Genomic DNA, 27157 nt, shown 5'->3' with positions numbered 1-27157 from the left:
TGTATTGTTTATGCATCAGAAATAGAGATATTATGTTCCTGTGGAGGTGGTACATGGGTGGCTTGACGGCACAGTGATTAGTAGACTCAACAGGCCAAATGGCCTCCACTGCTCTGTAAGACCATAAGATTTAAGAACAGAATTAGGCCACTTGGCCCATCGAGTCTGTTGGACCATTCAATCATGGCTGATATTTTTCTCATCCCCTTTCTCCTGCCTTTTCCCCCATAACCCCTGCTCCCTTATTAATTAAGATTTAACAGTTGGGATTCTACTCCATTCTATGATAATACATTAGTTGCATGTTTTTAAAAAAAATTTCCTGGGATGTTGCAGTCCAGATGGCCACTCGCTCCGAGCAACTCCGTGGGAGGTTGGCTGAGGGAGGGAGCCGCGGGGCTGGCGGCTGACCCTGGTCACGTGCTGGGACACACCGCGCGCGCGGGGAGGCTTCAGGCTGCGCTTTCCACAGCAACAGGTAAACATTGGGCGGCGGCGGCCCCGGACCCTGAGGCACCGGAGGCTGGGGGCGCGGAGGCCGGGCGGCGGCAGCAGCCTCGGGCCCTGAGGCACCGGAGTCTGGGGAGGTGGCCCCGGCTCCTGAGGCACCGGAGGCCGGGTGGCGGCGGCGGCAACAACCCCTGAGGCACCGGAGGCTGAGGCGGCAGCCCCGGACCCTGAGGCACCGGAGGCGGCACCGGCTCCTGAGGCGCCGGGTGGCGGCCGCCGCCGTTAACCAAAAAGCGGCCGGAGAAACTTCACCTTGGCTTCCAATTCAAACCGACATCTGTGGCGCGTGTTTGGCGAGCGCCTAGCAACCCAGCCCCGGGAGGCGGGGCCCGGCCGGCCTGGGCCTCTCAGACTGGAGTGGGGGAGGGGAAGGGAGGCTCCGCCTGGTATAAATACCCGGGCGGGCCGCCCGCCTCGCATCGCCCAGCCCCGCCACCGCCTCTATTTTTGGCCCTGCCATGATGTAATGCTGAATGTTAATGATCCGGGGCGGGGACTGGCCTAAAAATAAATCCCAATTTGCGGGGACGGCGGCGGTGGCGGTGGCTCCTGCTCCTCTGATGGACCCCAGGGAGCAGCTCCCACACCCGAGCTGAGCCGGCCGTGCCCAGCCTGACAAGCAGGTCGGTGCAGCTTGTAACCGGGAGGAGTCGTTCTGACTCACGTTTATTAATAATCCTCACACGCTGCGCCTTCCATGTTATTTTTAGTCGGTTTGAGAATCGCTTTCTGTTTTGGTGATCACCAGTGTTTGTTTGTTTGGGTGGGGTGTGGGGACGGGCTTTATTAACGTTTGGGATCAGAGAGGGGTTTTTATTTTATCCCCAATTAAAGTGACCCATCCCCAGATATCCCCCCCCCCCGCGTTACCACCAGGCTATGTTGGAGCTAACTTTAGCTGGGGGTGGGGGAAAGGGGGCTCCTCTATTTTATAAACCAACCCACAATTTTAAAACCGGCTAGTTTGTAAATGTGACTGCTCCAGTTTCTCAGCTGCAGACAGGTTGCCTGTGGAGTTGCTGTGAGTTTCCGCAGTGTTGCACGGGGCAGGGCAGTCTTCATGCTAACATGGTTAAAGGTTCACCCTGGGGGGAGGGGGTTTCATTCTCCCAGCTTGACATGGAAAATCCCGGACAAGGGACGGCCGCGTATTTGAGGTTTTGGGTGGATAGTTTATTTTAGTCTCTAGTCAATCTGCATTGGGCCTAAACCCAGAGGAATTGCGTTCTGCATTGCTTTTGGAAGCGTTCAGTCTGGCTGGCTGGCTAGCGGCTCTTCCAGTCTCTGGAATAACGTGTCGCTTCTAGAACATATCCTATCGTTTCGGGACTATTTGTAGACTGGGCGCTTTGAACGCTTAATTACAAACCTGTTGGAATTGCTGCATTATAATTTGTAATGAATGGCTAGTTACTGCAGGCGGAGGGAGGGGAGAACAGAGATCCTTCGCTTCAGCGTAAAGTTTGAACTATTTATCATTCAACGATGGTACGTTTCAACAGCCGTTTTCTTTTAATTTCCTTTCCAGTTTTGACCACACATGGAAATGCAGGCGCTGAGGATTAAAACTGATATCGTGGAGAGAGAAGCTCTAAAATCCGAGATCTGCTCATTCTGACAGGTGATATACTTGTAGTGCCTGCTAGATTTTTTGGCCCTCTGTTGATTGCCTTGGAGGAAGAGGGAGCGTGTCAACGGTGACGTTATTCTACAGAAAAGGAAAGAAAAAATCGCAACTCGATCCACACAAAATGTGACAACCCCTCCTTCTACATGCTTCTGAGCTTGGTTTTTTTTGGAGGGAGGGGGGGTTGGCTTGTGCCGAAGAATCCCAACGATATAAACTCGCTGAGTGCTGAGGCTTTTCCTTAATCATGATGTTTCGAGATCAAGTCGGCGTTCTTGCAGGGTGGTTTAAAGGGTGGAATGAATGTGAACAAACTGTAGCTTTGTTGTCCCTGTTGAAACGAGTGAGCCGGACACAGGCTCGTTTCCTTCAGATTTGTCTAGAGCATTCTTTGTCCGATTGCACCGAGCTTCATATTCTCGAGGGAGAGGCAAATGATCCCGGTAAGTTTAATACAACTAATTATTTTTATGCTGTCTTTCCGATATTGATGCGAAACTCTTACAATTTAGTAATTCGACAAACAAATGTTTTGTAACCCTTTAAATTAACAGTTGGCGTATTTCATTGCGGTATACAAGCAACATCACCAACGTAAGAAGTAAAACGCTTTGATGCATCTTGTTCTGCAATTTCCTGTGCAATAACCCAGTCATGTCACGTAGAGTCTGGGTATCCTGTGCTTGCTGGACAACGTGGCTTGGTTTCTTTTCCGATCTTTTCATTACACGTAGCTTTCTATTTTATCCCATACAATCATGGATCCCTTTTAAATGTAGTTATTAAATTTTCTTCGTTCTGTTTATGAATTGCCCTTTTCATCTTTTATATGCCTGTCAAAACCAAAAAAGAGAAGATTTAAATCGCTACGGGCACCGTATTCTGATTTTAGGGAACGAGACTTTTTTCACTCAAACTCCGAGAAGAGGGAAGGCCAAAAGTCTGAGACGACTTGTATATTAGAAATAAAATGTCAACTAAATATAATACAGGACTTTCTTCAGCAAAAACCTTTGAAAATGTATGCGGTCTGCGTTTTGAGAGAGGCGTTTCGTCATATTTGTAGCAGAATCTGAGGCTGAAATACTTGAAACGAAAATCTTTGTACTATAATGTTTCACCCTGGCATATGCAGCAAACACAATGTGGTAGGATTGACTTGTGGAAGAGTGGAACCTGGAAGAATTCCGCTCAAATAGTTGTTTAAAATTGACACAGTTGTAGCTCCAGATCAAATTATGTATATCTTCAGTTTTTTTCGTAGGAATACAAAGGGTGTATTGGGGAGAAGTAATAGAAGTCTGTGTTCACCGATTGGTGGAATTCTTTAAGCTTGATTGCTGTAGGATACTGAACAGAGCCCTTAGTGTTTACTCAGAGAAAAGAATGCACAGTCCTCTTCCAGCTGTTCCATATTAGAGCACGGAGCCTGCAAGACTTGGCAGCTGTCTGTACTGCCATTTGCTGACAGCCTCCAGTACTGTGCTCTGCTGCTAGGATATTTATGCATGGATTCAGCAAGCACTGAGAAAACTATTCTAGTCTATGAATTTGAGATCATATTGGGGGATGGGAAAGGAGCATTTCTATATTTCCATATAATTTGTGATTTAAGGTACAAAAACGTCAAGACTACATTACAAAAAGACACGAGTATATCTAAAATAAAAGCAAAATTCTGTGAATGTTGGAAATCTGAAAGACAAACAGAAAATTCTGGAAAACCTTGGCTGGTCTGGCAGCATCTGTGGAGGGAGAAACAGTTCACGCTTTGAGTCCAATATGGCTTCTTTGGAACTGATCATATCTAGTTTTAAAAAAAGCATTGGTGCACCAAAAGCTGGGTTTGAAGTCAAGAAATATAATTGATATGGTATGGGTGGAAGAAGCTTGACATTAGTGATTAAAATAGTCAATGAAGTATCTCTCCTCTAAAATTGTTCTCCTGTTACCAATGCAAAGATCTGTTTAGAAACATAAGACATTAAAAAATGTCTTGCTTGAAGCACACATTCTAAATGGAAGTTGCTTTAGCTAACAGCAGCTGGTTACCTTTCGGTGGTTGGCTTTTTCTGTTGAGAAGGGAAACCCCACCATGAAAGGTTACAAATTTTCACTTTCTACATTAGCTTCCTGTTCTATTCGGTGTGCTGTATATTCCACAATTATATATCATAAGGAATGGGTTGTATTTTGTGTAATTACATTACATTTTAATCAACTGTAATCAGAGCTGTCATAGTTTTGAGTGGTGATGTTCAGTTCCAAGGACAGGTGTAAACTAGAAATCAGAAATAAGCTATGCAATATTTTGTGCCAACTTGGGAAACCAACTATAAACTAAGGTTCTTTTAAAATCCTAACCTGTCAATTGCAGAGTATGACAATCATTTAAAAAGCATATTGCTATTCAAATACTGTAAGATGGTGAGTATTTGGAGAAGTAACTGTATATTGACATTGGCTCAGATAGTAATTGTTGGCCTTAAGCAGCCAGGAAAGGATATAGAGTAAAGAAACTAAATTGGGTTAGTTGTTAGCTTCAAATAATTGAACTGACAACTGACAAAAGAAATTGGTTTAGGTTGGAGGGTCACAGTTTTTTTTTAACTGGTCGGTGCAACATCGTGGGCCGAAGGGCCTGTTCTGCGCTGTAATGTTCTATGTTCTATGTTCTATAACTCTAACTTTGTTTAGCATTTCCAAAAGCAATCTTGAGTCTGAAAAATATGAGTAAATTCAATGCATTTAATGGCATAATGTAGCATTTTCCTGCTTTTTGGGATAAATTTAGGAATTTATAAGCCTTGATCGTAGATGATCTGTACCTTAATCATTTTTTTCCCCATATCCTTTGATACCTGTCTTCAAAATAAATGATCAATTTCAATTGACCCAGCATCCATGGACTTCTGGGAGAAAGGGCACAGTTTGATTGCCCTTTGTGTGCATCCTGATTTCATTCCTAAGTGACCTAACTCTAATATTATGTCCTCTTCTTCTGAATTCCTCCACTAAAGGAAATAGTTTCTCTATATTTACCCTATCAAATCATTTTTTAATTTTAAATGCGTTGATTGCATCATTCCTCAACCTCCCAAATTTGAGGGAATCCAAGCAAAGTCCTTCATAATTTAACACTTGATATCCTGGTATCGTTCTAGTGAATCTGCACCTAAGCCTTTCCAAAAAAAAGTTTCCTGTGACCAAAACTGATGCAGTCCTTCATATGTGTTTTAACAAGGCTTTCTACAGCAAAAGCACTGTTACTTTTAATTTCTGAATTCCATTGAGATAAATTTCAACATTCCATTAACCTTTTTTGATTACTTTTTACATCTGTGCACTTGGTTTGTTGGATACAGTTAACTCCATACAGGCTTGCCAGCTCCTACCATCCAAACTCCTCATGACTTCCATCTCGTGGGTTGCTCTTAGACTTAGTGAAGCTCATACAACTGAGAGGGAGATTCACAGCCTGGAAGTTTTGAGCCATCAGATTAGGGGATAGGAACAGAAGTAGGCCATTCAGCCAGTCAAACCCGCTCCACCATTTGATATGATCATGGGTGATTGGACTATCCCCATAACCCTTTGTTTTTGGCATTCTATTACTCAGATTATTGAATTGTCTTGCTTTTTATAACTACTGCCTTTACTTTTTAAATTGATTTTGATTGACATGTAAAATATAGGCAAATCTGTGTGGGATCTGAGAAGAAATCTAGTAACTCGCGTTGTTAGTCTAAGCTTTGTTTGCATGCTAATCTTGAGTTATTTGCTGAGACTTCAGTCAAAATAGGAAAGCCATCATATGGGGGCACATGCTCTCGTGGTGGATTTGACCTCACAGCTTGTTTATATAATGCCTTTCATATTCTCTGCATGAGTCAAAGTGCTCCAGTCAATTAAGTACTTTTGAAGCATAGTCACAGTTGTAATGTAGGAAGACATGACAGCCAATTTGCTCACGGCAAAGTCCCATAAATAGCAGCATCTTGTATAGTACCTTTGAACATAAAATGTCCCAAGGCCCCTCATTGGAAAATTCTAAACCATATAAGGCAATATGAGGTCAGATGACCAAAAGCTGAGTTAGAGGTAAGTTTTAAGGAGTGTCTTAAAGGAGAAAAGTGAGATGGAGGTGTGAAAGGAAGGACATTTCAGAACTAGGTAACTGTGAAGACACAGCCACCAGTGGTGGAGTGATTTGGAATCGGGGTTGCACTAGGAGACCAGAATTAGATGGGGATAGATATACCGGAGGGTTGTGAGACTGGAGGATTTTACAGAGATGGGGAGAGTCAAGACCATGGAGGAATTTGAAAACCAGGTAGAGAATTTTCAAATTAAGATGTTGCTTGACTGGGATCTAATGTAGGTCAATGAGCACAGGGGTGATAGATGAGTCAGGACATTGGCAGCAGAGTTTTGGATGACCTCAAAATTGAGGAGATTGTGGGACACCAGTCAGGATGCATTGGAATAGTCACATCTAGAGGTAATAAAAGCATGATTTTGCATTTCAGCAACAAATGAACTGAGACAGTGGTGAAGTAGGAAGATGTTTAGAAGTGGAAATAGGCTGTCTTAGTGATGGCATGAATATATGGTCAGAAGCTGAGATAGGAATCAAATATTGTGGACGGATAGTTGCTAGGGGGGAGTTGCAGTTGGTAGCTAGAGAGCAGAGTTTGGAGTGGGGACCAAAACAAAATGTAAACAGTGGCTTCAGTTTTTCATTATTATTGGATAAGCAGTCAAACAAATTAGCAATAGTGGAAGGTTGAGAGGAGAGGTAAGAGTTGGATGTCATAGCATTACTTTTTACAAGTATGTTAATACTTTCAAATGATTTCTTCAAGGGACAGTATGTAGATGAGAAATAAGTTCGGGAGGGAGGGGGGATGTCAGGGATAGATCCATGGACAGCACCAAAGGTAATGTTGTGGGAGTGGGAAGTGAGGCTATTGTAAATGATATCCAGTCTATGATGAGATAAATAAGAATGGAACCAGATGAGAGCTGGACGACTGGAGAGGTGTTGGAGGAGGGTGGTGTGTTCAACTGGCCAAAGACTGCAGACAGGTCAAGAAGGACAAGGAGGGGAGTTTGCCTTTGTCAGTTATAAAGGATATCATTTGAGACTTGGTCATCTGCCTTATTATCAGTAAATCTATTTAGTTATTTTGGTTGAGGGATAAATATTGGTCAGGTCACTAAGCAAACTCTTCTGCGAATAGAACCATTTGGAACCTTTATGCCTGCCTGAAAGAGCAGATAGTTTGTGTTAACAATCATCCAAAAGGCGGCACCCTCAGTACTGTACAGCTTATTCAAGTATTGACCTTTTGACTCTGAGGTGAAAATACTATCAATATTTTGTTTCTTTATTTTAAAATCAATGCAGCAGGTGTTTGTGCAGCCTGGTAGATTTACTGCAGTGAGATTTTAATATTTATATCTTTTTTGTTTTGATACTCGTACATTCACATCGGTACTTTATACATGTATCCAAGTAGCTGCAAATTCACATCAAGCGCTCTCTTTAATTTTAATTATTATTGTATTAAACTCATAGACTTGGGTGGAAAAACTTGACTTTTCACCTTCTTCAGTTTTGCATTGTGGAATGACATTTCCAAACCAGCAGAGAAACACTGTAACTTTTAATGGTAACATTGACAAAGTAGTATAATTAAATTTACCAGTAGAATACACCTGGGATTTGTCATAATCTAGAAAGTAGGGAAATTGAGGAATTTGCTAATTTATTTCTGTTTCAATACAAACAAAAACATCTTCCTCCCTCATCTGAGCATTGACAGATTTGCCTCTTTAAAATCTTGACTACGTTTCCCAAAACTCCAATAATAAGTACTTTCATGAAACATTGTGCAACGAACAGAATCATGTACCCTTCTTGTTAATGCCAAATATCCATGGCAAAAGTAATTCTTAATGGCATTTCCAACTGCCTGTAAATAACTTCTCATAATGGGAATAATTAAACATGATAAAGTCCCGCATGTGAGGAGAAGAAAATGTAGCATTTTTAAGTCTGTGCTGATAAATTCTGACATTTTCAGTTGCTCGCAAATCCATCAAACGTGTAATGCTTGCATTTCATATGAAACTGATCTTTAAAGAAATTGAATATGTCCAAACAAATTATAATTTCTGAGGTCTTGAATTTATTCATTTATTGGCTTAAATTCAGTCTAATGTCATTTAAACTGACATCAATGTATCTAATATACAAAACATTTTAATTTTTTCTGCAAAATTCTTTACATTTCACATATACAAAGTACTCAAGTCATGAATATACTACAGATAAGCTGGAGACTATTTAAATAAATATGCAGGTGTTGGACATGTTTGCGACGCACACCATGAGTATTTGCCAGGGCTCAGTTGATAGCACACTCGCCACTGAACTGCAATTTTCTGAGTTCAAGTCCCACTCCAGGACCTGAACGCAGAAATCAAGGCTGCCACAGTACAATACTGAAAGAGCACTGCACTGTTAGAGGTGCTGTTTTCCGGATAGACATAATTTTCATGAGTGATCACAGAATCAACTGAAAAACTAGAAATCTAAAGGTCTTTAATTAGACATCAATTTTTTTTTGTTTGTAAGGTATACATGAGCTATTGCCTCCATAATTCTATTTGGCATCTTCGCTCCACAACCCTATGATTGTTGTAAACTGTAATTCAGCGATGGAGTTTTAAGAAACCTTTTCAGATTCTTGCTTGCATGATATTTACATCTCAATGTATCCCAATAGATACATTGATGTAATTGTTAATGCAGCTGGTCATACTTCTCAAGCCTGATCAATTGCAAATTTTTAAAAACAACTTTGAATAAACCAAGGTCCTTTAATTGAAATCTTAGTAACTTTATGAACCTAGCATGAATAGAGAATCATAGAATCCCTACAGTGAAGAAGGAGGCCATTTGGCCCATCGAGTCTGCACCGACCACAATCCCTTGTGGGATTAATCACAATCAGTTCCTATTAATACAGTAATCAAAATGAGAAAACATATGTTATTAGCTTATGCAACTACAAATAGTCCTGGCCACGTAATTTGTGTTTGATACATATTTCTTTGATTTGGTCAGCCCTCTCAATCAAGGAATGACAAATAAAAAAAAAGTGATTAGTATTGGTTGAACCCCATACTCAAGTGTTTATGTAATGACCAGAGGCCGAGCGGGAGTTTCTATACTGGTTTTATCTTTAACTGAGTAAGGAGTATATTACTAATGCATTATCCAGACGATTTTGATTATCCATTTCGGTATGACAATTCAAGGCATGGACATTAACTTCTATGGATCTGGTGGAATCTAGGGAGAGAAGCGGAGTTAAGTTTCAAGTCTGTAACCTTTTTATTGGTTCAGATGAAAGATCATAGATTTGAAACAACTTTTTATTTAACCACAGATGCTGCCAGACCTGCTGAATGCTTCTAGCATTTTCTGTTTTCATTTCGGATGTACAGCATCTGTATGATTTTGCTTTTCTACATTAACTTTGGGTAAATTGTTATATTTCAAATCATGGATGATTTTGTCAAAATCCATTTTCATTGTTATTTTTTAGAGGATTGTATTGCACAATTAAAAAAATTCTTAACCCAGCAGATTGTTCTCTTGGTGTCGTTAGTCTTTGTCGTCTTCAATCTGTTTTTGTTTCCATTGGGAAAAACTTGAATTGAAATTGAAGTACAAGGAATTAAGTATTCATGTTGAACTTTCTTTGAAATTGCATACTGCTTTGTAAAACAGAAACTAAACTTGAAAGATTTCTAAGAAATAAATCTTCATCTTAATCCTTGCAAATAGAGGTGGAGTCAAATTGAAACACTATCAGTCGTGTAGCACACAACTTGGAAATATTGATTAATTTTGAATTCTGCATTGCTAAAAATCTCATTTATGTAAACTTGAGTTAATTTTCTGGAGAGGAGAGAAGAGGAAATCCCTTGTCTACTATTTTTTTAAAAAGTGGTCAGAGTTCTAGATTTATTATCATCCGCTTTATAACTAGATTCAAATGAACAGTTCTTGCATTTACATCTAAATATAGTTCTATGCATCCCTTTTCTCTTGAATCATCTTGAAGGAATGGATTGTTTGCTGGCGAGTACAGTTTCATGGGCATTATTGCCCCCTCGTACTTTCTCAACTAGTTAAGCTTGGCAATGGGAAGGCATTATTGCGAAGCCTGATTGTGTTTTGAACGTAAATCTCCAGCAGGGGTCAGTAGATAACATTCCGGCTGGTAACTGAAATTTCTTGGACCATGAGTATATTTGAATCTCGCTTCTTGTATTAAGATGAGCAGCAACGTGCTTACACAGGTGAGAGGGTGAAATACAGATCACATGCTGTTATCGTCATTCTGATCTGCTAGTTGTAATAATCTGCTGGTCAGCATAAGTTTTAATAACTGTTTCACCGCTATCCTTAGCTTTTTTCCATCCCTACCCACCCCAAGATGTGGTCTATACAATAAGAGAAATTGTCAGGAAAAGAACTGATGACTTATTTTCCTGGAACTTCCGCTCTCATGTTTTTGCCCACTCTTCCCCCTCCCTGTAACACTATCTGTATTATAGAGTGGTTGAAGCACAGAAAGACACAGTGTGGCTTGTGTCTGTGCTGGCTCCCTGCAAGAGAAAATCACCTACTCCTACTCAACTGCCTTTCCTCCATAGTCCTGGAATATTTTTCTGTCCAGAGAATTCTCCAATTCTTTTCCGAAGACAAGGAATATTCATTGAACATATGATGTTCCAAGATGGCGTCGGAGTGAGGTGACTTCTTCCAAGCTGTGCCCAGCATACCTTTTATGAATGGTATGTTTTGTCTGTAAAGCGCGCAAGAAACAATACTTTTCACTATATTAATACATGTGACAATAAATCAAATCAAATGTGTACCACTTTTTCAAGTTTATAAAGTTCAGTTTGATGAACTAGCCAGTGCAGCATTTATTTATTACCCTCTACTGAGAGTGTCCTCAAGGTAACTAGAGTGAAACTGGAGTTATGCGTACACTGGCTCATAAAATTGTGGTTTTCCTCAAGGTGGCGAAACCAGCTTTGAATGCCAAGGGGAAATGGAATAATTTGGAGGGCCACAAAATATGTGGGTTATCAGTCAGTTAAACATAGAGGGTGGTTAGCAAGGTGAAGCGGCTTTCAAAGATGGTTATACAAGGCCTAGCCATGATGGGTAAATGTTTGACCTCTTTGGAACAAAGGGCAGATCATAGTTGGCTTATTTGGCATCACACTCTCCTCCAGCTTCATAGGTTTTAGGTTTGAGTCAAACCTAAACTAGGATTACACTGGTTGCCATATTGTGGACATGCTTCATTGCGGAAGGTACAAACTTTCGGGTGAGAAACTTGAGGAAGGTCTTTTTTTTTCTTGTTCAGGTGGATAGCAAAGTACCCATTGGACAAATTGAGGAATTACAGGATTGTTACAGTGCAGAAGGAGGCCATTTGGCTTCTTGTGTCTACATTGGCTTGCCAGATGCACTTGGTGCCATTATCCTGTCTTCTCCCTTTCTTCCTTTTCAGATAACAATCTAATTCCCTTTTGAATACTTCAATTGAATATGCCTCCACCACTCTCTAGGGCTGTGCATTCCAGATCTTAACTTCTCGCTGAATGAATAAACTTTTTTCTCATGTTGCTTTTGCCAATTACTTTGAATCTGCCCTCTTGGTCTCAATCATTTCACAAGTGGGAAGAGTTTCTCCCTATCTGCTCTGACCAGATATCTCATGATTTTGGATGCTCTATCAAATCTTCTCTCTGCTGTCTTTTCTCTAAACTAAATCACTTTACATTCTCTGCATTAAATTTCATCTGCCACCTGTCTGTCCATTCCATCAACTCGTCTGTGCTCTTGAAGTTTTACATTATCCTCTCACAGTTTGAAATGCTTTCAAATTTTGTATCATCTGCAAATTTTAAAATAGTGCCCTGTGCACCAAGGTCTAGGATAAAAACATATATCAAGAAATGCAAGGGTCCCAACACTGATCCTTGGGAATCTCCAATACAAACCTTCCTCCAGTCTGGAAAAATATCCATTAACCAATTGCTTCCTGGCACCATTCCTGAGTCTAAGGGAGACTGAAAAAATCATGGCCAGTGCCTTCGTAATCCATTTCCCTCAGTATCACTGGATGCATCTCATCTGGTTCTGGTGCCGTATCAATTCTAAGTACAGACAGACTATCCCATGCTTCCTTATTAGTTTGACCTCTTCTAGTGTCTGAAATTTCATTCTCTTTCACCTGGGTAGCATCTTTGTCCTTAGTAAAAGCAAATGCAAAGTACTCATTTAATTTATGTCCTCTGCCTCTGTGCATAAATTCCCTTTTTTATTTGTCCCTAATCGGCCCTGCTCCTCCCACCACCCTTTTACTATTTATATGCCTACAGAAGACTTTGGAATTCCTGTTTTGTTGTTTGCCAGTCTCTTTTCATTTTTCTTCTTTGCTTCACTTGTTTGCTTTTTCACATCCCCTCTGAACCTTCTATACTTAGCCTGATCCTCAGTTGTGTTTTTTACCTGACATCTGTCATGAATACACTTTTTAAAAATCTTAATTTTATCATTTCCCTAGGGTGCTCTTGCTTTGTTTGCCCTATCTTTCCTTTTTGCAGCTATATACTTGAAACGGTTAGAATATTTTACCTGGGAATTTCATACATGGTGGAGTGAGACTGTGAAGGGGGTGAAATTTAAAAATTAGGAGTAGGATTTTGTAATCTTTTGTTTTGGCTTTTCGATGCAAAGTACTTAATGTTTTGGAAAAAAATATGCATATTTTTAAAAAAAAATAATCTTCGTTATCAATATTAAATCAATTTTCCAAATTACGTGGCCAGACAAAACAGCTGGCAAAGGGTGTGTGGTGGAAACGAGTGGCCTGCCACTATCTAGCCATATTTGGTATTAGTGTAGTGGTTGCGATGCAGAGCTAGGAGTCCAGATATCACTGCTTCAGATCTCTCAGACAAAATGTGAAATGGAATGTAACATATTTGATTTTGTTTTAAATTTGGATTGTTTTTTTAAAAAACTTCCCTGATCTGGCCTTCATATTTCTCTGAAAAACAATAATTGGTTGATTGCTAATGTCATTAAAGGGATGAACCACAATGCAACTTTGTTAGTATTTCCCAAGTCCTGATATGACCCTTTTTAAAACACATAACTGATAGTACAGTGTTACGTAGGTATCAGCCTTTTATGCACCATAGGTTTGCCTATTCCTTTAAGCTTGATTTGATTAGTGGTGAAACCTCCTAGCTGTGACTCTTGATAGATGATTCGCAATGTGCATTTGAGTTGCTAAAAATGAAATTGTTGCTGGCTCCGTTTTCTATTTCACTTTCTGGTCACCCCCCACCTATTTGTTACTAAAATTCTCCCTCATGACACTGCTGCTACAGTCTTTGCCTTCTATAGTTGGAATCGGCAGCGACAGCATCTTGGTAGGGGATAGGTTGAGAAGTTTGGGCTTTACTCAAATTAAACATTTATATTTTTAATATAAATGCTCAAGCTATTATACTGCCCCTCCGCTTGCCATGACCAGACCCTGAATTCAGTATTGTAAATCATTTTCTTGTATTGAGTATTACTGTGAATTATAGGATTATTCGTTTTATGCTACGTAATACTAATAAGGGAGATCTATTAGTAATGCATCAACATGTCATCAGTTGTCCCTTGATTGGCGGATAATGTCTACTTGTGATTGTATGTTTCTGCCACCAATCTGTTCTTGACCACAGATCTTTGGGGCAGGGTGTTCCACAAGGTAATGAGCCATGGAGTGCAGGATTTACTTTCCCCTCTGCTACCACTCTAACTCATCATTAAGACATTGTGACTGAGAGCATGATGCAGCTTGAGGACAAGTTGTCGCAATCTGAATGATTGGTAGCAAGCTCCTCCTCCTCATTAATGTCAAAGCTTTTGCGGATCAAGGAGAGCCTTTGAATCTTTTTTTCATCCTCCCCTGGAACACTGGTCATTTAAGAAAACAGAACCTGGTGAGAGAGATGCTTTTTGGCCACCCAGGTCCTGGGCACTGTGTCCAGTCTATCGAAATTGATTGTCGCAGAAGTTTTTGCCTCCATGGTTGCTCCACAACTGTGACTGTATAGCGGGTAGAGGAAGAACCCCTCCAGAGGAGGAAGAACATCCAGCAGAGAGACCTCACTGAGGAACATTCTGGGAAAAGTGTTGCAGTCACCTCGACTGTACAGTGAGTAGAGGAAGAACTGGCGTCAGGAGCATCCGCAAAGTGGAAAGTAGCATGTATAGAGAGGTGGTCACTCCACCGGCAGGAAGGGAATAGGTGACCACCAGGCAGAGCATGAGAGCTTGGCAGACAGTGCAGGAATCTCCTGTGGCTATTTTCCCCCACAAAACAGATATTTGGATTCTGTTGAGGGGAATGGCCTTTCAGGGGAAAACAGCAACAGCCAAATCTGTTGCACCACGCTTGGTTCTGCTGCATAGGGGAGGAGTAAAAAGTGTGGGAATGAAATCGTAAAAGGAGATTCAATTGTAAGGGGAATAGATCGGCGTTTCTGTGGCTGCAAACGAGACTCCAGGATGGTATGTTGCCTCCGTGGTGCTAGAGTCAAGGATGTCTTGAAGTGGCTGCAGGACATTCTGAAGGGGGAGGGCAAACAACCAGTGGTCGTAGTACACATTGGTACAAGCGACATAGGATCTAATCTCTCTTTTTAAACCTAAAAGTAGAATTTAGGGAGCTAGGAAGCAAGCTGAAAAGTAGGACCTCAAAGGTAGTGATCTCAGGATTACTACCTATACCAAAGCTTGTCAGAATAGAAACGGTAGGATACATAGGATGAATACGTGGCTGAAAAGATGGTGTGAGGGGGAAGGTTTCAGATTCCTACGGCATTGGAAATGGTTCTAGGGGAGGTGGGACCTGGACAAGCTGGATGGGTTACACCTGGGCAGGATCGGGACTGATGTCCTGGTTGGGGGTGGGGTGTAATATTGCTAGAGTGGTTGATGAGGGTTTAAACTAATATGGCAAGGGGATGGGAACAGTTGCAAGGATTCAGAGCAGGAGGAATTAAGTACAAGAGGAAAAGACAGTAAGGAGAATAAGGAAAGTGATGGGCAGAGAAATTAACGACCGAGCCAAAAAAAAGAAAGGGAAAAGAATGCTCTGAGCATTTAAAACAAAATGGATGAATTTGTTGCACAGGTAGATGTAAAGGGGTATGATATAGTTGGCATCATGGAGATGTGGCTCCAAGGTGAGCAAGGATGGGAACTCAACTTTGAGGCTATTCCGTGTTTCGGAAAGACAGACAAAAAGGAAAAGGTGATCGAGTTGCATTGTTGATCAAAGATGATATTGAGGAAAGATATTAGCATAGATGATGTGGAATCTGTATGGGTCGAGTTAAGAAACAAAGGGCAAAAAACATTGGTGGGACCACCAAACTGTAGTGGTAATGTTGGGAAAAGCATTAGACAGGAAATCAGAGATGTGGGTGTTAAGGAACATCTGTTATTATGGATGACTTTAATCTGCATATAGATTTGGAGAATCAAATTAGTCACAGTACAATAGAGGAGGAATTTCTGGAGTGCTTACAAGTTGGTTTTCTGGAGCAATATGTTGAGGAACCAACAAGGGAACAGGCCATCTTGGACTGGGTGTTGTGCAATGAGAAAGGATTAGTTGGCAATCTAGTTGAGAGAACCCTTGGGGACGAGTGACCATAAAATGGTAGAATTCTTTGTCAAGATGGATAGTGATGTAGTTAATTCTGAGACCAGGGTCCTGAATCTCAATAAAGGTAACTATGATGGTATAAGGCATAAGTTGGCCATGACGGACTGGGAAACATTACTGAAAGCCAAGACAGTGGACAGGCAATGCAGGTATTTAAAGAATGAATAGGTGAACTCCAGAAGTTAATTGTCCCTGTTTGCTGCAAGAATGGTAAGGGAGTTGTGGCCAAACCATAACTTACAAGGGAAGTTAGTGATACTATCAGATTCAAGGAAGAAGCATACAAGTTGGCAAGAAAAAGTAATAGACATGAGAATTGGGAGCAATTTAAAATTCCGCAAAGGAGGACCAAAGGATTGATTAAGAAGGGAAAAATAGAGTATGAAAGTAAACTAACGGGGAACATAAAAACTGACTGTAAAAGTTTTTATAGGTATGTAAAGAGAAAAAGATTAACAAAAACGAATGTAGGCCCCTTACAGTCAGAAACTGGGGAATTCATAACGGGGAATAAAGAAATGGTCGAGGAATTGAATTTGTACTTTGCTTCAATCTTCATAAAGGAAGACATTAATAATGTACCAGAGAAACAAGTTTTAGTGAGGAGCTGAAGGAAATCAGCATTAGTAGAGAAATGGTTTTGGGGAAATTGATGGAATTGAAGGTAAATAAATCTCTGGATCCTGAATAAATTTTCATCCCAGAGTACTTAAGGAAGTGGCCCTGGAAATAGTAGATTCATTGGTGGTTATTTTCCAAAATTCTTTGGACTTTGGACTGGTTCCTACAGATTGGAGGGTAGCTAATGTAAGTCCGCTATTCAAAAAGGGAGGTAGAGAGATGAGAAACTAGACCAGTAAGCTTAACAGTTAGTACTGGGGAAGTTGCTAGAGTCCATTATCAAGGATTTCATAACTCCGCATTTGGAAGGCAGTGGTGTAATCAGACGCAGTCAGCATGGATTTACAAAAGGGAAATCATGCTTGACGAATCTATTGGAATTCTTTGAGGATGTAACTAGTAGAGTTGACCAAGGAGAACCAGTGGATGTGGTTTATTTAGACTTTCAGAACGCTTTCGACAAGGTTTCACATAACAGACTACTTTGTAAAATTAAAGCACGTGGGATTGCAGGTAATATCTTAAAATGTCTAGAAAACTAGTTAGCAGATAGGAAACAGAGTTGGCATAAATGGGCCATTTTCTTATTGGCATTCAGTGACAAGTGGGGTTCCACAGGGAACTGTGCTAGCACCCCAACTGTTCAGATATATTAATGATTTGGAAGAGGGAACTGAATGTATCATCTGCAGATTCGGAGAAAATACAAAGTTGGGTGGGAGAATGAGCTGTGAGGAGGATGCAGAAATTCTTCAGTGTGATTTGGACAGACTGAGTGTGTGAGCATATGCGTGGCAGATGCAGTGTAATGTGGATAAATGAGGTTTTCCACTTCGGTAGCAATAGTAGGAAGACAGATTATTACTTGAATGGGTGTAAATTGAAAGAGGTGGATACTCAGCGAGATCTTGAGACCTTGGCGTCCTCATCCATCAGTCGCTGAAAGTAAGCGCACACGTACAGCAGGCAGTAAAGAAGGCAAATGGTATGATGACCTTCATAGCGAGAGGATTTGAGGATAGGGATGTTTTGCTGCAATTGTATAGGTGTTCGTTAGGCCACACCTGGAGTATTGTGTGCAGTTTTGGTGTCCTTATCTGAGGAAGGATGCCCTAACTACAGAGGGAGTACAGCAGAGGTTTACGAGGCTGATCCCTGGGATGGCAGGTCTGTCATATGAGGAAAGACTAAGTCAGTAAGGGTTTTATTCATTGGAATTTAGAAGAGTGAGAGGTGATCTCATAGCAACTTCTGACAGGGTTATACAGGGTAGATTCAGAAAGAATGTTCCCAATGATGGGGGAGTCCAGAACTAGAGGTTATAAATTATAGGATAAGGGATAACCTTTTAGAACTGAGGTGAGGAGAAATTCATTCAGAGGGTGGTGAATATGTGAGAATTCACTATCACTGAATGTATTTAGGGCCAAAACGTCTGATTCCATGAAGAAATTAGATATAGCTCTAGGAACTAAAGGGACATGGGGGAAGGGGAGAATCAGGATATTGAATTCAATGATCAAAATAAATGGCCGAGTAGGCTCAAAGGGTCGAATGGCCTACTCTGGCTTCTAGTTTCTGAGTTGGCTTCAAGAAGGACGCTGGCATTTGTTTGGTCTTCCCATTAAATCCAGAGGATGCAATGGAAGCATCGCTGATGGAATTTCTCAAGCTCTCTTCTGTGTCACTAATACACTATCCAGGTTTAACCAGCAGTACGGACGTGTGGCAGTGAATGGCTGCTCTGTATGCTAGGGCTTTTGTTGACCTGTGATGGTTTTTATTATCAAACACTCATTGCCATAGTTTGTAAAAGACTAAGCTGGCACAGCAAATCTGGTGTTGTATCTCCTTAAAAATGATGGCATTTTGAGAGGGGTGGTTATCAAGGTACGGGAAGAGCTCAGTGTATTCCAGAGTTTGCACGTCAATGTATGTGGGAGGTGGAATGTTTCGCTGATTGGTTGTGGGTTGATATGAATTTTGTTTTGGCAAGATTTCGAGGTCAGGCAAGTCCTTTTATGCAGAATTGAAGAGATTGAGTGGCATCTGTTTCAGATCTGCTACTCAAGTCAGTTACATTAATGTCATCATGAAGCTATGGCAGGTTTATGATGTTTTTTGGACATCCAAATCTGAGAGCACAACCCAAAGCCTGATTTACTGAATCAAATACTTTGGTTCAGTTGATGAATGCAGAGTTCATGGTGGTGTTCTTGAAATTCCTGCTTGGATTTTTCTGACAGCAAAGACCATGTCACAAGTTTCTCTGGAAGATCTAAATCCATGCTTTGTCCTTGGAAGGTTTTCCTCAGCCGAAGAAATTGGGTGATTCAGGAGAATGCGTGGCAGGATTTTCCCTGCTATCGACAAGGCAGAAATACCTCTAGTTTCTATGGCATGATTTATCTCCTTTCTTGGAGATAGTTAGACTTGTCACATTCCTGAAATCCGGAGTGGCAGGGGGAGTTGTTTTTCCACCCATATCCAAATGCATGACGTTTTGATGTGAGCGAATGCCTACCAACTTCGACGACCCCAACTGGAAGATCATCTGGACCACAGGTTTTGTTGTTTCTAGTCCATTTGATTGCTTGTTGCAGCTCTCCCATGTTGGTAGTTCGCTGTGAATTCTACGACAGGGTACTGGCAAGATCAGCTGCCACTGGATTCACCGTTCCGGAGTTGTTGCAAATGTTCTTTCCAGCGTTGATGGCATTGTCATCCTGTGAGTGAAGAAGATTTTATCCGTTTGACCTTGGTCTATAGATTGTCCTGGTGGCTTCAAAAAGCTTTGCATGTCGCGATTGTTAGCATATTGTTGGATCTCTCTGGCTTTCTTTTCCCACCACAGGATTTTTATATTCCTAATTTGTCTTTGGGCATCAACCTTGAGCTGTTGGAATGCTGTTGTTTTTATTTGCAACATTTGGTTCTTCTGCCAGGAAGTTAAGGTTGCTCCTTTTTGTTCTAGGAGGTCACATTTTGGCATCGTTTTCATTGAACCAGTCCTGGCAATGATGATGCTCCAACCCAATGGCTTGGAAACAGTGGCTGAGTATAGTGGACGCTATTTGATCCAGTGTCCTGGAATTGAGTTGGTTGTGTAAAAGATTTTCCAGATTGTTGTGAGCTACAGTTGCAATTCCTCTCTTCGATTGGGCTACTTGAGGGCTTATACGTTGATCATCCTCTTCTTGGACTTCTAGGCTTTGCAATATTTTGGTGTGACTGGAATGTTCGTCACTGATCAAGCAAGTTGATGATCTGTCCAACATGCATCAATTCCCTGCATGGATCGAGTGATGCAAGCTTCACATGTGCCTTTGACCTGAATAATGGCACAAATTGGGAGGTGTCAATGCTTTGATCTAGGATGCCTCCATGTGGTTTTGTATTTGTTCTTGTGACAGAAGCGGGTATGAGGCTGTGTTGAGCTCACTTAGCAGGAAGATGCTGTTTTCACTGGCTTTTCCCACCCTGTTTTTCCCAATGGTTCTTCTCCAGATATCAGAGTTCTGGCACAGTGGTTAGCACTGCTGCATCGTACTGCCAAGGATCCCGGTTTGATTCCAGTCTTGGGTGACTTATCTGTATGTGTGGAGATTACACATTTTCCCCATGTCTACGTGAGTTTCCTCTGGGTGCTCTGGTTTTCTCCCACAGCCTAAAGATATGCAGGTTAGATGGATTGGCTGTGCTAAATTGCCCCTTAGTGTCCCAAGATGTGTAGGTTAGGATGATTAGTGCGGTAAATACATGGGGTGATGGGGATAGGGTGTGGATAAGATGCCCTATTGGAGAGTCAGTGCAGATTTGATGGACCAAATAGTCTCCTTCTGCACTGTAGGGTAACCCCAATATTCAAGTCCCCCTGAAGGATGATAGTTTGCTTTTGAGATAGCAGTGAGGACTTCAAGCTCAGAATAAAACTTTTCCGTAATGTCTTCATTTGAATAGAGAAATAGGGTTTAAGATCTGATGACTGTGACGTATTGGTTATGGCTGAGATGTAGGTTAAGAGTCATGCGTCTTGCATTAATACAATTGGAAGGTTTAAGCAGTGCATTCAAGATTCTATTGCAGATGGCAAAACCAACTCTCTTGCTGTCAGTCTTTCCTTTCCAGTAGAAGGTGTATCCCCTTGCTTGTACCTTCAACTGCCTCTCCCCAAGAAGGCAGTTTGGAGTCTTGAAAGCTCATAAGATTGCAGTTGTATTTCTTTCCAGATGGTCATCTTTGAGATGACCCTTCAGTGTTTTAACATTCCAAGTTGTAAGTTTGTTTCCTTTGACCGTAGAGGTGTGGTTCCCTAGCCAGGAGAAAATGGGACAGCGTATTTTTAAGGCACTTTTTTTTTTGCCCCCTCCCTATATCACAGATGCTGCTGTCCAAAGACTTTTCTGCCTCAGTAAAACTGTCCAATAACATTAATACATCTGTCACCTGTGATTCTTGTCTCAGGATTCCTAGTTTCACAGCTCTGGCCCTATAGCCAATTCTCCATTACCACATGACTTGGACAAATGTTCTTAGAAGCCTGTGCACGGCTTTGTTTAAAGTGGTCCTTTGACCACACGACTTTGATGGGTTGGTGGTCCGATTTTGGTGACATGTCAAACCAAATGACCAGGACCACCTTGCTGCTGGTGTTGCCTTCTGCCTTCGCAGCTTTTAGGATGCACCGTCTTCCTTTGGGTTGAGGACTTTTTGGACTGCACCTTGCCAGCATGGGTGACCCTGCTAGGAACAAGGAGCTTGTGACAGCATCACTGAAGGGATCATGGGATTGCACATGCCTCTTCTCCATCAAGATGGCAATCAATGGAGGGATTTATAATTAACATGTAATACTTCCTGTCACACTCTGTTTAATAACTCAGTAAGAAAGCACCAAATCAAAACTGAAGAGACGAGGGTCTTGAACAAAAACCATGCAAGCAACTAAAAATATTACATTTTGTGGCTCACTGATTGGTGTGAGAGAAATGGGCTTTGAATCCAGGAGTACTGACACCAGGACTGGGAAAGGAGGGAGCTGCATCATTGGGATAGCTTTCATTTGAACTGTAGTGGGACCAGGACCCTGGGGAATTGTATAAGTAGGGCTATAGAAAGGATTGGCTGATCTTGGGCTTCAATTTTCCTTTCCTATCCATTCCTCATATCCTTGATTTCCCTGAGAAATCTCACATATTCAGTGGCACATCAACCTTCAGCAATAGAGAATTCCAAAGATTCACAACCCTTTGAGTGAAGTTTTTCCTCTTCCCAATCCTAAATGATTGGCCCCTTATCCTGAAACTTTTGTCTCACTTGTTCTAGATTCACCAGCCAGGGGGAACAACCTTTTATTCTGTACCCTTCAAGCCCCTTCTTAACTTGAATGTTGCACTGAGAACGACTCTTAAAACCTGAGAGTATGGGCCCAATTTACTCAGCCTCTCAGCATAAGACAACTCCCTCATCTGTGTAAGCAGTTCTGATCACCTCATTAAAGGTAAAGTCATTATAGTCCCCAATGAGCTGACTGGTGGTGATTTAACCTGAGGATCACTGCACCTCTAGTGAGGGGCAACGTTGAGAAGGCGGGCCTTCATGAATCACCTCAGCCGGTACGGGAATTGAACCTGTGCTGTAAATTCAGAAAGGACGTAATTGCAATTAGAGAGGGTACAGAGGATGTTGCCAGGATTGAAAATGGATTGAGATGTACAAAATTGTGAAGGGCCTATTTATTTTAGCAGGGAGGTCAGTGATTAGGGGCATAGATTTAAAGTTGGTAGAGAGATTCGAGGGGAGATTACACAATCTTTCTTCACCCTGAGGGTTGTGGGGTCTGGAACTCGCTGTCTGGAAGGGTAGTGGAGGCAGAAACCCTCAACTCATTTAGAAGGTGTCAGGCTATATACCCGAAGTGCCGTAACCTGCAGGGCTGTGGACCAAATGATGGAAAGCGTGTTTAGGCTGAGCGGCTTGTTTTTCAGCCGGCAAAGGTGCAGTGGGTTAAGTGGCCTCTTTCTGTCCTGTAAACTTTCTATGATTCAATCTAGTGAACTTTTAGTATAATACTGCCAATGCAAGCATACATATCCTGTCTTAAAGATGGAGACCAAAATTGCAGTGTTTCAGATGGGGACTCTTGTAGCAAGACTTCTTCATTCTTGTAATCCAATTACTTTTCCATAAAAGCTACGTGCCATTTGCTTTCCTAATTGCTTGTTGTACCTACATGCTAACTTTATTTGTGTTCCTTGTAGAAGTGCACCCAAGTGTGTGTCTCGACACATTTACGCCTTTTTTCTTAAAATAAATTATGTTCTTCTGACCAAAGGGAATAGCCCTCCACATCCGCCTCCTTGTTGTCTGATCACTTATCTATCTAAACCTCGTTGCAGCCTCTCTGTACCCTCCTTGCAGCTTGCACCTGCTCACAACTTGCAGCCAGCTTTGTATCATCTGCAGACTTGGGTATGTTGCTTTGTTTCTTGTCTAAGTTATTAAGGTAAATTGTAAATAGCTGAGGCCTTTGCACTGATAGTTACAGTGCTCCATTAGTTACAGCTTACTGACTTAAAAATACCCCATTTTCTCTACTGTCCCCCATGAACCCTTGGGTCTCATGGTTAAACCTTTTGTGTGGCACCTTTTTTGAATTCCTTTTGGCTCCCCTTATCTACCCATAAGTTACAGACTCTTTAAAATCTCTAATAAACTTGTCAAACAGGATTTCCCTTTTGTAAAGCCATGTAGACTTGTTCTGATAAAACTTTTTTAAAAATGCATTAAGATTTCCTTAATATATTCCCGTACATTCCTACTGATTGAACTGTCCTGCAGTTCAATTTTCTCCCTCCTCCCTTTCTTGAGCTGTGTTATATTTGCTGGCATAGTTTGAGGATAAGGAGTAAACCTTTTAGAACGGAGGTGAGGAGAAGTCTTTTCACCCAGAGGGTGGTGAATGTGTGGAATTCACTACCACAGAATGTAGTTGAAGCCAAAATGTTGTCTGACTTCAAGAAGAAATTAGATATAGCTCATGGGGCTAAAGGGATATGGGAGGAAGGGGGGAACAGGATATTGAATTCTGTGATCAGCCATGATCAAGATGAATGGCAGAGCAGACTCGATGGGCCGAATCGCCTATTCCTGCTTCTAGTTTTTATGTTTCTTTCCAATCTGCTGGGATCGTTCCAGAATCTAGGGAAGGTTACAAAATCATAGCCAGCAAATTCACTATCTCTGCAACTAAATCTTTTGGAATTCTAGGATACAGACCATCAGGTCCTGGAGATTTTTCAGATTTTAGTCCCTTGAGGTTTTCCAGCACTTTTTCTTTGCTGATATTCATTATCTTAATTTCTTTACCCTTGTTGCTGTCTATTTGTAAAATATATACCACTGTGAACACAGACAAAATATTTGTTCAATGTTTCACCTATTTCCTCATTTCCTATGATTTCTCCTGTCTCTGCTTCCATTTACTTTAGTAAATCTCCTTTTTACATATTTGTAAAAGTTTTTCCTATCTTTTTATGTTCCTGGCTAGTTTACTCTTTTTTCCATTTATACCAACTTTTTGGTAGCCCTTTGATTTCTGAAACATTCCCAATCCTCAGACTTTTTGTTATTCTTGGCAACATTGTAAGCCACCTCTTTTAATCTAATACTATCCATAACCTCCTGACTGAGCCTCGGATGAGTCTTTCTCTCTGAATTTTTGTTTTTCATCAGTGAAAAGTATTTTTTGTTGAACATTTTAAATTGTTTCTTTTCATGTTTCCCAATGTTTATTTACCGGTATACATTTTAGTCTGTTTTCCCAATCAACTGTAGCCAGCTCCCCCTCACTTTCATGTAATTGGCTTTGTTTAAGTTTTTGCTTAAATTTTAAGATTCTTGTTTGAGACTGCAATGAGAGGAAAGATGTAGAAAGTTGACGAGAAAGGACAAGAAGCGATGTGAAGTAATAACTGGAGTGTGACAGAGCATACAAACCCTAAGGGTGCACCATCAGAAATGATTTTGGTTCAGAAGATCAAAATGTAGCATCAGTTTGGGTGGAGATGAGAAATAGTAAGGGAAATAATTCATTGGTGAGAGTGGTTTATAGCCCTCCCACCACCCCTGAGCAACAGTTGAGCTGTAGGATGGCGTGTACATCGAGAAATAATGGTGACTATTAAAAAAGAACTGCAATGATCATGGATAATAATCTTCATTAGTTTGGACAGATCAAATTGGCAAAAGCAGCCTTGAAGGTGAGTTTGTCAGTTTTTTTGGGACCGTTTCTTAGAACAATATGTTCTGGAACTCCCCAGGAAACAGGCTAGTTTAGACTTGGTAATTTGTAATTAGGCAGGATTAATCAATGATTTTAGTAAAATATTCTCAAGACAAGAGTGATCACATTCCGTTTGAGTTTGAGAAACCTGGTTCCTAAACTTAAATAAAATCAGTTCCAAGATATGAAGACAGAGTTGGCTACAATGGACTGGGAAAATAAGTTAAAACATAGCATGATAAATAAGCAGTGGCAGATATATGGTGATATTAAAGCGCAACAAAAAAGGAAGAAATTAGAATATGAAAGTAAATTTGTGTTTCTATTGGTATAGAATAAGGAAATAAGCGTTGGTCCTAGAGGATGAGCTGGAGAATTAATAATGGGCAACAAGGAAAAGGCAGACTTGGAGCAAGTATTTTTGATGTTTCCTCCTGGTTGGAGACAAAGCATCCTAAGAACAGTATAAAATGAAGGGGTGAAAGAGAAGAAGGAACTTGGGAAAAGGTGTTAAGTAAACTAATGTGACAAAAGACCCTGGATGGTCTACAGCCTAGGGTGGAAAAGTAAATGGCTGCAGAGATAGTGGATGCAGTGGTTGTAATCCTCCCAAATTCTCTAGATTCTGGAAAAGTTCCAGTGGATTGGAAAGCTGCAAATATCACATCAGTCAAGAAAGGAGGGAGACAAAGTGGGAAGCCATAGGCTAGTTAGTAAAACATCTGTGATTGGGAAAATGCTGGAATCCATTATTGAGGAAGCAGTAGTAAATTAATTAGATTACCTGCAGATCAGTCCAGATTCTCCTGCACCACCTTCTCCTTCAATGATGCTAGACCTGGGATACCCCTCGATTGCCAGGTCCTGGACTCAGTACCTTACTTTTCAATGGGTCTCTCCCATCCCTTCAACATGGTTAAGCTGCTGGATCCCCCAGTTTGAATGCATCTTCTGATCCTTTTTTTTTTCAGCATATGTTTGGTACATCTGGTAGTACTTTTGGATTGGAATTAAGTCTATGGGCTCAATTCCTATTTCAAGACTTGACATAATCTAAGGTGGCACAGTTCTAATAGAATGTTGCATGTTAAATGTGTAGTCTTTTGAATTAAATGTTCAGCGAATATCCTGCTTCTGTCCAAGTGGATGGAAAAGAACCAAGGGCATTTGTTCAGGAAAGAACCGGAAGTTTCACTGTGTTCTCGAATATTCCTCCCTTAGCTAACTTTACCCATGCAGGCAACGATTGGATATTTGTCAAATTTACTTGTGCAAATTGATTGCCATATTTACCTGTGACTACAACTGAAAGCTAGTTTCAACTATCATTAATTCTTGTAAAAATCCATTCACTAATGTCCATTAAGGAAGAAAATCTACCATCCTTACCTGGTCTAGCCTATTTCCCAGACCCACTGCTTAACTCTTAACTGCCCTCTGAAATGGCCTAGTCAGCCTTTTAATTCAAGAGCAATAAGATGTGGGCAACAAACGCTGGATTTGCCAGCGATGTCCACATCCCATGAAAGAATTAAAAACAAAAATATAAAAGCCACATATTAGAATGTTTTGACGCTGGTTGAGACTCTTGGTGGTACTTGAATCACTGACAAAACATGAGTTTGCTGTTGCCCAATTTGTCGTCGTCATGTTTTATCTTGTATTTGGTTTACGCTGCTGTTTTTCAGCAGTCAATCTTGTCATATTTTAAACACAAATATTTTCTTCACAATCAAACAAAAACTTAATAAACTTGATTGAGAGGCTGGTCTGGCTAAACCCCCATGCTATCAATAATGACATTTTATATTGCTCTCAGAAGATGCAGCTCAGTGGTGTGTGAAAAAGATTTTTTCCTTCCAGGTATCAGCTGAGCACACATTGAATTTGAAAAAAATTATTTATTTTGCTGTGATTTTCCTCACCTATATGGTGAAATGTGATTAAGTCAATTGACATTACGCAGATTACATTACTGTCTTGAGTTTATGTTGAGGTGATGTTTTTGAGCAAAGTAACTCAAGTTCAAGCTCCCGTGCTTTTGTTGTTTAAAGTGGCTATTGATTCTCCACCCAGCTGTTTTCTCTTCCACCACCCTAAAGGGTAAAAAGTGAAATGAATGGTTTTCAAAATGTATTGGTGTTTCTTCACCCATGCTCCAGTTGATTGAGAATTTATCAAATATGCCTGTCAGCTTCGGGAGGTGTGCAACTTATCTTCCTTCTGTAACATTGATGATGGAACACCAGAACATTGCAAAGGGGATTAATGAGTGCT

The 27157-nt window shown here is 40.9% G+C and overlaps 1 protein-coding gene across 4 annotated transcripts in view; it reads left to right on the top strand.

Moving 5' to 3' along the window:
- The first annotated feature begins 450 nt into the window (after window positions 1-450).
- samd4a (sterile alpha motif domain containing 4A) overlaps window positions 451-27157 on the top strand; it is a 188024-nt gene continuing 161317 nt past the window's right edge. The window contains exons 1-2 of one of the 4 annotated variants that reach the window (XM_078233900.1): window positions 451-478; window positions 2039-2580. In XM_078233900.1, coding sequence (XP_078090026.1) covers window positions 2385-2580 — 196 coding nt within the window. In that variant the 5' untranslated portion in view covers window positions 451-478; window positions 2039-2384. Of the gene's footprint in view, window positions 479-915; window positions 1134-2038; window positions 2581-27157 lie in introns of those variants that run through there. The other 3 variants (XM_078233901.1, XM_078233899.1, XM_078233902.1) reach the window with 3 other exon arrangements.

Source organism: Mustelus asterias, chromosome 18 (assembly GCF_964213995.1).
Source record: "Mustelus asterias chromosome 18, sMusAst1.hap1.1, whole genome shotgun sequence".
NCBI lineage: Eukaryota > Metazoa > Chordata > Chondrichthyes > Carcharhiniformes > Triakidae > Mustelus > Mustelus asterias.
Note: the sequence above shows the minus strand (reverse complement) of the source record. Positions and strands in the feature narration are given on the sequence as shown.